General features: G+C 41.1%; 1 protein-coding gene across 1 annotated transcript in view; it reads left to right on the top strand.

The window, feature by feature from the left end:
* Positions 1–13,673, top strand: part of ccdc125 (coiled-coil domain containing 125) — a 57,789-nt gene that overhangs the window by 22,706 nt on the left and 21,410 nt on the right. The window contains exons 5-8 of the mRNA XM_070885818.1: positions 568–645; positions 5,140–5,225; positions 8,094–8,176; positions 11,235–11,350. Coding sequence (XP_070741919.1) covers positions 568–645; positions 5,140–5,225; positions 8,094–8,176; positions 11,235–11,350 — 363 coding nt within the window. The remainder of the gene's footprint in view (positions 1–567; positions 646–5,139; positions 5,226–8,093; positions 8,177–11,234; positions 11,351–13,673) is intronic.

Below are 13,673 nucleotides of genomic sequence, written 5' to 3'. Positions count from 1 at the left end.
TCTTTAATGTTTGCCATTGCTTATTCACCGTCAACCCTTTAAAGTATCCTTTGCCAGTCTATTCTAGCCAATTCACGCCTCATACCATCACAGTTACCTTTCCTTAAGTTCAGGACCCTAGTTTCCGAATTAACTGTCAATTCTCCATCTTAATAAAGAATTCTACCATGTTATGGTCACTCTTCCCCAAGGGGCCTCGCACTCCAAGATTGCTAATTAGTCCCTTCTCATTACACATCATCCGGTCTAGGATGGCCAGCCCTCTAGTTGGTTCCTCGACATATTGGTCTAGAAACAAAGAGCAACTGCATTGCTCAACTACATGTATCGGCTGCACATAAAACAAAGGGAATTTCATAAAGATGTCACAGAGACTTAGCTGGCTGATGCTATTTTATTAATTAGCCTATTGAAAACCATATAAAAGTAGACAATTTATTCTGCCTGTAGTGTAACAGAATGTTAAATGTTCAACTATTAATTTGGCAAGTTTTTCTTTCAAAAGTGCTATATGTAGAAAATAATACACTGTTGTATGTGCTTATATTTTACTACTCTCTTTGCCAGGTTGTGCTTGATAAAGCCACAGCACATACAAAGGCTTTACTTGAAAAAACAGGAGAACGAAACAAGATTTTAGAAAAGGTAACTATATAGATAAATTCAAATATTTTCCAATCCCTCTTAATTTTCATTACTGTAGAATATTTTTAAAAACATGTTCATTTCAATATAAAGAGCAGTCTTTGACTTTCAGTGGTCCAATCAAGTACTAAACATTTTTTTAATACTAAAAGTCTTTGACAACTTGTATTGCAAATGAAAAGTATTCAGAAATTATACTTGCAATTTCAACTTTATAACTAGCCTTGTTTTTGAAATTGTAACTATAATTTGTTTTAAAATGTGTGCAAAACACTTTCTCTTCTAATAAATCTGTTGGTGTGGTCTGCTAACTTTCCCCATTATCTTGCATGACGAAGTTTATATTGGTGATGAATGATGTTTATATTGGTGATGAATGACTGTCAGGATGGGCTAGATGCCAACTGTTTCAGTTCCATTTGGTTGTTTTTAAAAAAAAAAATAACTTCAGAATCTTCCTTTCCTCCTTTTTTCCTAAGTGAGTTACTAAAGGCACTTTTACATTGTGGTTTGGTGTCTGGGAAAGCAACACCAAAATGACCTTGGTGTGTTCCCTTTTCACATTTGAAATCTGCCTTTGTACTCTGTTTTTTTTATATAAAAGAGTATGGCCAAAAAGGAGATCATCTTGTGGAGGCAGAGGGGCATGGCTGAGTTACTCAGAGTATTTTACATCTGTCTTCACAAAAGTAGAGAATGCTGCCAATGTTGCAGTAAAGGAGAAGGTATTGGATGAGATTAAAAATAAGTGGAGAATGTACTAAAAAGGTTGGTAGTGCGCAAAGTAGAACAGTCACCCGTTCCAGATGGGATACATCCTAGGTTGCTAAGGGAAGTAACGGTGGGAATTGCTCAGATATGGGAGTGGTGCCAGAGGACTGGGTATTGCAAATGCTACACACACCTGTTCAAAAATAGGGGAGAGGGATAAATCCAGCAACCACAGGAGAGTCAGTCTAAATTCGGTGGTGAGGAACTCTTTGAGACAATAATCTGTGACGCAATTAATTGGCACATGCAAAATTATGGGTTAATAAATGAAAGCCAGCACGGATTTGTTAAAGGCAAATCATGTTTGACTAACTTAATTGAGTTCTTTGAAGTAAGAACATAAGAAATAGGAGCAGGAGTAGGCCATTTGGCGAGCCTGCTCCGCCATTCAATAAGATCATGGCTAATCTGGTCATGGACGCAGCTCCACTTCCCTGCCTGCTCCCGTAACCCTTTATTCCTTTATCGCTCAAAAATCTGTCTATCTCCGCCTTAAATATATTCAATGATCCAACCTCCACAGCTCTCTGGGGCAGGGAATTCTACAGATTTACAACCCTCAGAGAAGAAATTCCTTCTCATATCAGTTTTAAATGGGCGGCCACTTATTCTGAGACCATGTCCCCTAGTTTTAGTTTCCCTTCTGAGTGGAAATATCCTCTCTGCATCCACCTTGTCGAGTCCCCTCATTATCTTATATGTTTCAATAAGATCATCTCTCATTCTTCTGAACTCCAATGCGTATAGTCCCAACTTACTCAACCTATCTTCAAAAGTCAACCCCCTCATCTCTGGAATCAACCTAGTGAACCTTCTCTGAACAGCCTCCAATGCAAATATATCCTTCCTTAAATACGGAGACCAAAACTGTACGCAGTACTCCAGGTGTGGCCTTACCAATACCCTGTATAGTTGTAGCAGGACTTCTCTGCTTTTATACTCTATCCCCCTTGCAATAAAGGCCAACATTCCATTTGCCTTCCTGATTACTTGCTGCATATCTGCATACTAACTGTGTTTCATGCACAAGGACCCCGAAGTCCCTCTGTACTGCAACACTTTGCAATTTTTCTCCAATAAAATTATAATTTGCTTTTCTATTTTTTCTGCCAAAGTGGATAACCTTACATTTTCCCACATTATACTCCATCTGCCAGATTTTTGCCCACTCACTTAGCCTGTCTATATCCCTTTGCAGATTTTTTGTGTCCTCCTCACAATTTGCTTTCCCACCCATCTTTATCATCAGAAAACTTAGCTACTTTACCCTGTCCCTTCATCCAAATCATTTAATATAGATTGTAAATAGTTGAGGACCCAGCACCAATCCCTGCGGCACCCCACTAGTAACTGTTTGCCAACCGGAAAATTACCCATTTATCCTGACTCTCTCTTTTCTGTTAGCATGGATAGAGGATTGGCTAACTAATATATTACCCCCAACCCCGTGAACTTTTATCTTGTGCAGTAACCTTTTATGTGGCACCTTATCGAATGCCTCCTGGAAATCTAAAATACACCACATCCACTGGTTCCCCCTTAGCCACCCTGCTTGTTACATCTTCAAAGAACTCCAGCAAATTTGTCAAACATGATTTCCCTTTCATAAAACCATGCTAACTCTGCTTGATTGAATTATGCTTTTCCAAATGTCCCGTTACTGCTGCTTTAATAAAGGACTCTAGCATTTTCCCAATGACAGATGTTAGGCTAACTGGTCTATAGTTTCCTGCTTTTTGTTTGCCTCCTTTTATAAATAGGGGCATTACATTTGCAGTTTTCCAATCTGCTGGGACTGCCCCAGAATCCAGGGAATTTTGGTAGCTTACAAACAATGCATTCACTATCTCTGCAGCCACCTCTTTTGACCCTAGGATGTAAGGCATCAGGTCCAGGGGACTTGTCCGTCTTTAGTCCCATTATTTTACCGAGTACTACTTCATTAGTGATCGTGATTATATTAAATTCCTCCCTCCCTATAGCCCCTTGATTATCCACTATTGGGATGTTTTTAGTGTCTTCTACCGTGAAGACCAGTACAAAATATTTGGTCAACTTCTCTGCCATTTCCCTGTTCTCCATTATTCATTCCCCAGTCTCATCCTCTAGGGGACCAACATTTACTTTAGCCACTCTCTTTTTTTTCTTAAAGAGACACTGGCTGCGTGGATATAAAATTGGCTAAGCGGCAGAAAGCATAGAATAGTAGTGAATGGTTGGTTGGTTTTCAGACTGGGGAAGTGTGCAGTGGTGTCCCCCAGTGGTTGGTGTTTTGATGTATATTAATGATCTGGTCTTGGGTAAAAAGGGCATAATTAAAGTTTGTTGATGACCCAAAATTCAAATGTAGTTAACAGTGAGGAGGATGGGAACAGACTTCAGGAGAACTTAGACTGGTGAAATGGGGAGGCACCTGGCAGATTAAATGTAATAGCGAGAAATGTGAAGAGATTCATTTTGGGAGGAGGAATGAAAAGAGGCTATAAAAACTAAATGGTGTAATTTTAAAGGGGGTGCAAGAACAGAGAGATCTGGGGGTGTATGTACACAAGTCTTTTGGAAGTAACCGGACAGGTTGAGAAGGCTGTTTTTAAACAAAAAATACTTTTATTAATAGAGACAAAGAATAAAATGCAAGGAAGTTATGCTAACCCTTTTTATAATACACTGCCTTTTTATAATGCACTGCTTAGGCCCCACCTGGAGTATTATGTCCAATTCTGAGCACCAGATTTTAGGAAGAATGTAAAGCCCTTTGAGAGAGTGTAGAGATTTACTAGAATTGTACCAGGGATGAAAGACTTCAATATCTGAAGAGACTAGAGAAACTGAGGTGGTTCTCCTTTGAGCAGAGAAGGTTAAGGAGAGGTGTTCAAAATCATGACTGGTTTTGATAGAGTAAATAAGGGGATACTGTTTTTAATGACAGAAGAGTTGATAACCAGAGGACACAGATTTAAGGTAATTGGCAAAAGAACCAGAGGCGACATGAAAAAAAAATTACGCAGTGAGTTGTTGTGATCTGGAATGCACTGCCTGAAAGGGTGGTGGAAGCAGATTCAATTGTAATTTTCCAAAGGGAATTGGATAAACACTTGAAGGGGAAAATATTGCAGGGCTATGAGGAAAGAGCAGTCAAGTGGGACTATTTGGATAGCTCTTTCAAAGAGCCAGAACAGGCATGATGGGCTGAATGGTCTCTCTGTGCTGTATCATTCTATAATGAGGCCAATCGTATCCATGGTTAGGTAGTTCCAAAGGCAAATCAGAAGACTCATGAAGATAGATTAAGTGATTTGCACTGACTGGTGCAGTCAATTGATTGAGACCAGCACATCAGTAGTCAATTAGATAACAGTAATGTAAATTCACTGTGTGGATTGATACTAGCCCTACAAATCAAAGTGCAATTCCTCATCGTGCAAAGATAACTGACCAGAAGCATTTTTAAGAAATTACAATGGGCCCTACTGTCCTTCGGCTATGAAATCTAAGTTTGTTTTTTTATTTTCCTAATCTTTTCACAACGTCAATTATAAATGCTTGTGTGCCTCTAGCTGGGAAAACAAGACCGCATGGGCCACCTACTTGTCCATAACTGCTGGCCTCTGTGACAAGGCAGGATTATTGAAAGAGGGTGCAGAGGTTTCCGAAAGTCTTGCACAATGCACCTTAGGTTGACACTGGAAAATAAGTGTGTAATAGTTTGTTGTCCTTTTACAGGAAGTGAATGTATTACAGTGGGAAAATGACTTCAAGCAGGATAAATTTAAGAATTTGGAACAGTCCTGGATTGGAAAATATGATCGGTGAGTAAACTTATGAATACAAGAGTGCAACAAATTTTTAGTCATCATTCATTGTTTTGGGGCCCCATAGTAAAAGTGCAATGACCACATGCGACATTGACCTGATAAAACCTCTAATTGAGAAACATTAAAGGTTTTATAATAAATCCCGCTTGGATTTTGTTTCCCATAGTAACTGCAAATAATGCATAATTCACCATGCAGTGCCTATGGGAGGATTATATCGCCAGATTGGGCTGCTTGCACAACAAGCAATGCAAGTGGGCAGGTGGGTTTGAGGCAGCTTGTTTGATCCTGGGTTTTTGATTACCATGTCTTCTTTGTGCTTTCATTCACTCCATGTCCTGGGTATTCATTGCTCATGAATGTTATGATTTTTTTTTTGTTTCTTCCTCTGTACCTTCTCTCATTTGGTTCCTTATTCCTCTGGGGGTTTTGTTGGTAGCCCGTAGAGTGAATTCCATATTGGGTGCTGGGTAATGGAGAGGGAATGGCTCAAGCTTTGTGCTTGGGTCTGCTGAGCCAGCTGGTTGCAGAGGGTACAAGTTCTGATTCATTAGGGTGTCTGCTGGGATTAGAAAACCCGTGTTGCAATTCTCAATTGTGTTGTATGTCTGATACCCTTCCACTTATTCACTGTGCATCATACTGTCTTTCCCCATGAAGTAACATCGTGAAAAGGTTTGTTTGCAATATGTCAAAACAAGCATATATGTCTACCAACTGTGTAGTGATCACTGCGTCCATGGCAATAGATTGTTTGTGTCGAGTTCCCATGTTCACGGGAGGATGGGCCGTGACCAAGGCAATGTTACCTTTCTTTTTCCCTCGTCAGTTGCTTTTGGGTCTCCCCACCCCAATCACTCGACTTACAACTATCTTTAAATCCTCTGATTGAGTTTTTCCCACTTCATTTCCTGTCCCCCTCGTCCCTCTCCTACCTGTTGGTATCCAGTGTCATTCTGTTCTGTCTGGGACTCTGTCTATTACTTTCCCAAAGTATAGTGTGGGGGGGAATCTTTGTGTGCCAACTCCTTTCCCTGGATTGGGGGAATCTGCTTTGATGCTGTTGGCCTTTCCAGCATTTCAATGTTCTTGGAGCTTTTGCGGTTATTTGTGAGTCACTGGTAGTGTTCTGCATGCTTTTTCTTTACCTTCTGATAGGCTGGTGTTGCCATGTGGGTACAGGGTGGATTTCCTAACGAGTGGGTGGGGTGGTTCTGGGTATATTTTTCCAATTTAGTAAGGACAAGGCTGAATCTGGGGTCTTCAGGGGGTCAGGGACGGGGTAGAGAGATGGGTGCCTTATGTTAGAATTTTCAATCTTGCAGTTTAACACATTCTGTACTAAACACTTTAGAATTTTGGAGGGCCAGCTTGATGTTGTCGAAGGCCTTGCATTTCTCAGTTCTGGGGACATGTCACTGGAGGCACAGATCTCTCTCGGTCTTTGCCCAGGACATTATCAGTTTTAGCCTGGAAGTTGTGCATTCACCACAAAGGCTCTGGGATGCTACAGGTGTGGGTTGAATGGGCTCTGTCCAATGCCAGGTCCTCTGTCATCCAAGGCCAAGAGGGATCTGGGGATGATCTAGATGAAGGGTACAAGTTGTTTTTTCCCCAGGCCTTCTGAAATCATCTACCCTTTTGGGCTATTGAGACCTCTCTTCTCCCCCCCACCCCCCCCCCCCCCCACTTCTGAAATATTATACCCCTTCTTATAGCCTTGCCCTCATTCAAAACCAATGGAGTCTTACTAAATCAATCACTGGCTCACACCAAATGCCCCAAAATCCAATTCTAAAGATGCCACGTCCACAGCACCTTTTGTGTACTCGGATCCTGGTCTTACGAGCCTTGCATCCTCTGTTTTTGACCATCAAGACTCTTATTTGGGGCAGTTATGGCAACACAAAAAAACATGTCTCCACATTGGAGATACTGTGCCCTTGATGGTCCTGTGAAAAGGCCTATGTTTTTAGCTCACTGCCAGACATCATAAAATTCCAACATGGTTGCAACCACAACTGACCTTGATTCCCACAGCTAGCTCCTTACTGTTGCCTCATTCTTACTGTTGGCTAATATCCAACTTTTGTTAATTCACCCATCAGCTTCCCTATTCGACTATATAGTCATCCTCTTCCTTTCTATGTTTCGATGTTTCTATGTTATCCCAGGTGTCTGGATTACGGCTTACTCACAGAATTTAATTATAAGCAAAGGGGTTACATGTCTAATAGAATTCAGATTACCAGTGCATACTGTTGATGATTTAATTCTTACAAACAATTATAAATCCATAACTGATATCACAAAACATAGAAAAAAAGTATTCTAAAAACCAATTCATCCATGATAATCTTAGTGTAATGTCCCTGATTGTCTAATCATTTATTTTTGTGGACATTTCTAGGTCCTCCTTTAGCAGGTGAGTTTTCTGAGCCTGCAGAGTTATTATCTCTGCTATTCAGAATCTCAGAATTCTTATTCTGGATGGCTACCAGGAAACTTTCATTGGGTTTTCTACCTACTGCTTATAATTTCATGTGGCTAGACTTGATCAGCCTGTGCTTTGGGACTGGTCAGATGGACTGCAATAGTCACTTGTAGTTCTGTACATCCCTCTGTTCCTATACTGCTGGTTGATCAAATGACAGATATTTTGGGTTTGGTTGGAGTCATGTATTCAGTTTCTGGTTATAGATATATAATAATGTCACTATTTTAATTTAATTGGACTTTATTCTTTGGGTTCAGGTGTCATAATTATCCATGATCATTGCAGGCCCTTTACGATAAATTCTATTTCCTTAGCAAGTGTTTACATAAGAACACTGCAGACTCCAGTTTTCCTTTTCTTCACAGAATGTGCATCGAAAATGCTGAACTTGCAACAACTTTGGAGGCAAGAGATGCTGAGATTCGGGATCTCAGATCAGAAAATGCTAGTAAGTTTAGTGTTGTTGTAATGTGACAGGATGAAAGAGCTCTTCATCCCATCAGTCTGGGATAGGTCCAGATGCAAATCCCAGAGATGAAATGAATGTTAAAATTATGGTTGAGTAAGTAACTGCAAATGTAGCGTTTTTCTTTTTACCTCTCCAATTTTCTCCCTCCCACTCCTTTTAACCCCCACCACTACCAACTCATTGCTGTGGTGAGATTTCACTGGGCTGATTGATCTGAAGTACCTTGGCCAGTATTGTTGCAAGTCTAGACATTGAGTGCTGGCAGACTATTTGGCTTCAGGGTGTATTACAGCAAAGTCTGCTCCTGTTCCAACCAATATTTTCACTGATACAGCAGGGGTTGCAAGATAGCTATCTGAAGCAGCGACTTTGATTGTTTTTTTCCTCATCCCTAATCCAGGAGCACTGAGGCCAATTGTAGCGACCCTACTATAATTTCATCTGAGATCTAATAAGCAAGCGATTGAACTTGGAACCACCTGGTTTGGATGGTCCAGCTATTAACTTGCTGAGCCAACAGGGGATCCTCTGGGAACATTTTTGAACCCATTGTATTTTTTTCTCTTGCTCAAATGGCAATTACTCATTTTTGAGCCATGGTGAGTATCGGCAGGCTATTCGATAACAAGTTACAGCCAAATTCCTGCTTGCATCCTCTCCAGATACCCATAGATGCACTTTTAGGAGGGGTCATTGGAAAACGATTAGGAGCGAGTTCTTTTGCCAGCTTTTCCCTCCCTAAACCAGGCACTGAGCTCAGTTGTAGCAATAACCTCCCAGTTGGATCAACTCAGTTACCAGACTAGGGATCAGATTTAACATATTCCCTGATCTGTAGTGTTAAAATTATTTCCTTTTCCCATCTATATGCTCCTTTGTACTCAAATCTCTCGAGAGATTTACTTATTTCTGGAGTATGGATCATGACCTCTGATAACATGCCCGAATGATTATTATTAGTGTGTCAATATTGATGGTGAGTTTTGGCAGGCTCTTTGTGTGAGCATGATAACCAAACCCATTTACCATCCCTCCTCTCCCTAGTGCAGAGTAGTAAAACCAATTCGATGAAGGAATTGAATGTAATATATCCAAGTTTGCAGATGACACTAAACTGGGTGGCGGTGAGAGCTGTGAGGAGGATGCTAAGAGACTGCAGGGTGACTTGGACAGATTAGGTGAGTGGGCAAATGCATGGCAGATGCAGTATAATGTGGATAAATGTGAGGTTATCCACTTTGGTGGAAAAAAACAGGAAGGCAGAATATTATCTGAATGGTGACAGATTAGGAAAAGGGGAGGTGCAACGAGACCTGGGTGTCATAGTACATCAGTCATTGAAAGTTGGCATGCAGGTACAGCAGGTGGTGAAGAAGGCAAATGGTATGTTGGCCTTCATAGCGAGGGAATTTGAGTAGAGGGGCAGGGAGGTCTTGCTGCAGTTGTACAGGGCCCTAGTGAGACCACACCTTGAGTACCGTGTGCAGTTTTGGTCTCCTAATCTGAGGAAGGACGTTCTTGCTATTGAGGGAGTGCAGCGAAGGTTCACCAGACTGATTCCCGGGATGGCAAGACTGACATATGAAGAAAGACTGGATCGACTAGGCTTACATTCACTGGAGTTTAGAAGAATGAGAGGGGTCTCATAGAAACATAAAATTCTGACGGGATTGGACAGGTTAGATGCAGGAAGAATGTTCCCGATGTTTGGGATGTCCAGAACCAGGGGCCACAGTCTATAAGAATAAGGGGTAAGCCATTTAGGACGGAGATGAGGAGAAACTTCTTCACTCAGAGTGGTTAACCTGTGGAATTCTCTACCACAGAAAGTTGTTGAGGCCAGTTCGTTAGATATATTCAAAAGGGAGTTGGATATGGCCCTTATGGCCAAAGGGATCAGTGGGTATGGAGAGAAAGCAGGAAAGGGGTACTGAGGTTGAATGATCAGCCGTGATCTTATTGAATGGCGGTGCAGGCTCGAAGGGCCGAATAGCCTGCTCATGCACCTAATTTCTATGTGTTCTGTGTTTCAATTCACGTACCCTTCCTGCTGTTCTGGGTGAGATCTTGCAACAGCACAAAAGAGAGAACATCAAGATTTTCCTTGTCTGTATGTCTCGGTTATTTACTGGCCGTACCTGCTAAGGGATCAAAATGTAGTGTTCTAATTCCATACATTGTATTTGTCATTGGACTATATAAAGCAGAATAAGGGTGTTCCTGTTTGTTTCTGATTTACTTTAAAACTGTTGACTTCTAATGTAATATATTCAGGTGCAAATACAATAGAGGTTAGCTTGAAATTGAACTTTTTTTTGACATCTAGCTATTTTAGAAATTTACAGAACAAGCCTTGCTCTGTCCCCATTCTATATTTGGTATCCCTCCTTTAATGGACCCACACCATGTATTATTCTCTAGCCAAAAAGACAGGCATGCCATACGGTCTCCGACCTCTCTTATGCTATTCTGTAACTTGCTATTGGAAGCTTTGCAAAAGGACCTCCTTTGCTGTGGGCTCCTGGCCTTTGTTTGGTGCCTCCTTGTGATGACCTCACAAGGCATCCTTATACTGAGACGCATTCTGTTGCATCAGTAACATACTGTGCCCTCAATCCCCTTGTGCGTCTGAAAGATTTTGGAAGACCAATTACATTTTGACAGGGAAATATTCTGATCTAACTTTACCTTCCCCAGTTAACCAATGGCATTTTATCCCAATCAGATTTGGGAATTAGCATAGCAATTTTAACTTTTCTACTTTCACTGGGAGGAATCAACTGACAGTAGCTTTAAATCTGCTCAGGAAGTTGATTTTGAATTATAGTCCATTAGAGCAGCTCCTTGCAAAAACAAATCACTATCTGTACTTTTATTTTGGTTTATCGAATTTTTTAAATGTTTGTATAATCTGGTTTAAAATACTATCGCAGTGGCCAAATTTGGAAACATTGAAAGTTGATTTGTGACATCCTCTTGGTAGTAGCAAATGGTTACTGTGATCCTTCAAATATTTATATTTGTTTTGTTTTCTAAGTTTTGAACCAGCAGTGTTCAGAACTACTTGCAATGCTCGATGTAAAGGATCAACACACTTTCCAAAGAACATTGCCGACTAACAACAATGGCTTCACTGAGGTTACAGCACTAGAGGTAAAAATCCTAGCATTCCCTTTTACTTAACTGTTTTCTCTCTCTGTTTTCATTCTACATTTACTTTGATGTAAAACAATACAGGTTGATCAGTACGTTGGTTATCAAATTGAAAAAGTACAGATTTATTTAGAAGCATTGTACTGCATTTCTTGATGCTCCAGTTGGTTGTGTGATGACACTTTGCTTTTCCCATCTATGGTGCATTCACAATTTTGGCTATGCTGTTAGAAAGAGATCCTCAGAGAAAGATAACAAGGTAAAAAATCAGGGTGAGAATTGTTCACTTGAGACTCCTTCTGATCACCGGTTCAAGAGTAGCATTATCAGAGATTTTGGACCACATTGAATGCCAACCCCTGAGGCAGAGGCTGATAACATTTTGGGGGGAGAGGGTAAACCGTTAGAGGTCGTGATCCATATCAGGATCAACGACATAGGTAGAAAGAGGGATGAGGTCCTACAGGCAGAATTTAGGGAGCTAAGAGGAAAATTAAAGGGTAGGACCTGTGCCATGTGCTAATCAGTACAAGAATAGAAGGATAGAGAGGATGAATGTGTGGCTGGAGAGTTGGTGTAGGAGGGAGGGGCTTTAAATTCTTGAGGCATTGGGACCGATTCTGGGGGAGATGGGACCTGCACAAACCGGATGGGTTGCAGCTCAACAGCGCCGAGACGAATATCCTCGTGGGATGTTTTGCTGGTGCTGTGGAGGAGAGTTTAAACTAGCTTGGCAGGGGGATAAGAACCTGAGGAAAAAATTCAATAGGGAAGGAAGTAAAGCAGAAATTGGATAGCAAGAATTTAGAAGGCGCATCTGTAAGACAGAGGAAACCCGGGTTAGTAAGTAGTAATCCATGAGGTCTTCCTATGCTAAATGGTATATACTTTTAATGCAAGGAGTATAGCGAATAAGGCGGATGAGCCAAGAGCACAGATGGACATAGAAACATAGAAAATAGGTGCAGGAGTAGGCCGTTCGGCTCTTCGAGCCTGCACTTGGGAGTTATATTATAGCCATTACAGAGACTTGGCTGAAAGAGGGGCAGGTTTGGCAGATCAATATTCCTGGTTACAGGATAGTTAAACAAGACCGAGAGGTGGGCGGGGGGTGGGCGGGGGGGGGGTTGTGGTTTTGATTAAAGAAACTATTACAGCTGTGAGAAGGGATGATATGTTAGAGGGATCATCAAATGAGGCCATATAGATTGAATTGAAAAATAAAAAAAGGGCGATCACACTGCTGGGTGTGTATTATAGACCCCCAAACAGTGGGAGGGAGATAGAGGAGCAAATATGTAGGCAAATTGCTGTGAAGTTCAAAAATCATAGGGCAGTAATAGGGGATTTTAACTATCCTAATATTGATTGGAACAAATATAATGTGAAGGGTATAGAGGGTGCGGAATTCTTAAAATGTATGTAACAAGCCCAACATGAGAGGAGGCGGTTTTGGATTTAATTTTGAGGAATGAAGCTGGGCAGGTTGAAGGGGTATTCGTGGGAGAGTACTTGGGTGTCAGTGACCATAATTCAGCCAGATTCAAGTTAGCTATGGATAAGTATAAGGATAAAAGCTAACTTTGCTCAGTTGAGGAGTGATTTGGCTACAGTGGACTAGAAACAGCTACTTGTGGATAAATCAGTGTCGGAACAGTGGGAGGCATTCAAGGAGGAGATCCGGAAGGCTCAGGCCAAACATGTGCCCTTAAAGAAAAATGGTGGGAATAACTATTCTAGAGCCCCCTGGATGCCTAGGGACTTACAGGGGAGGATAAAGGAAAAAAAGGGAAACTTGTGTCATATGCCGATGGCTAAATACTATAGAATTTTTGGAGGAATATAGAAAGTTGAGGTAAAATTTTAAAAGGATGCTAAGAGAGAGCATGAAAGATTCTTGACTCGTAAAATTAAGGAAAACCCTAAGATGTTCTTCAAATATATTAAGAGCAAGAGGGTAACCAAAGAAAGGGTAGGGTCTATTGGAGACCATGAGGGTAATCTTTGTGTGGAAGATGTTGATATGGTTCTTAATGAATACTTTGCGTCTGTTTTCACAAAGGAAAGTGGCAATGCAGATTCTGCTATCGAGGAGGAGTGTGAAATTCTGGATGAAATAAACATAATGAGAGAGGAGGTATTTAGGGTTTTAGCAGCTTTGAAAGTGAATAAGTCCCCAAGCCCGGATGAAATGCATCCCAGGCTGTTGAGCGAAGTAAAAGAGGAAATAGAGGAGGCCTTGGGACATCATTTTCCACTCCTCTTTGGATTTGGGCATGGTGCCGGAGCACTGCTAATGTAGTACCCTTGTTTAAGAAGGGAG

This window comes from Pristiophorus japonicus, chromosome 1 (genome assembly GCF_044704955.1).
Source record: "Pristiophorus japonicus isolate sPriJap1 chromosome 1, sPriJap1.hap1, whole genome shotgun sequence".
Lineage (NCBI taxonomy): Eukaryota > Metazoa > Chordata > Chondrichthyes > Pristiophoridae > Pristiophorus > Pristiophorus japonicus.
The sequence above is the reverse complement of the archived record's forward strand: the minus strand, read 5'-3'. Positions and strand labels throughout refer to the sequence as shown.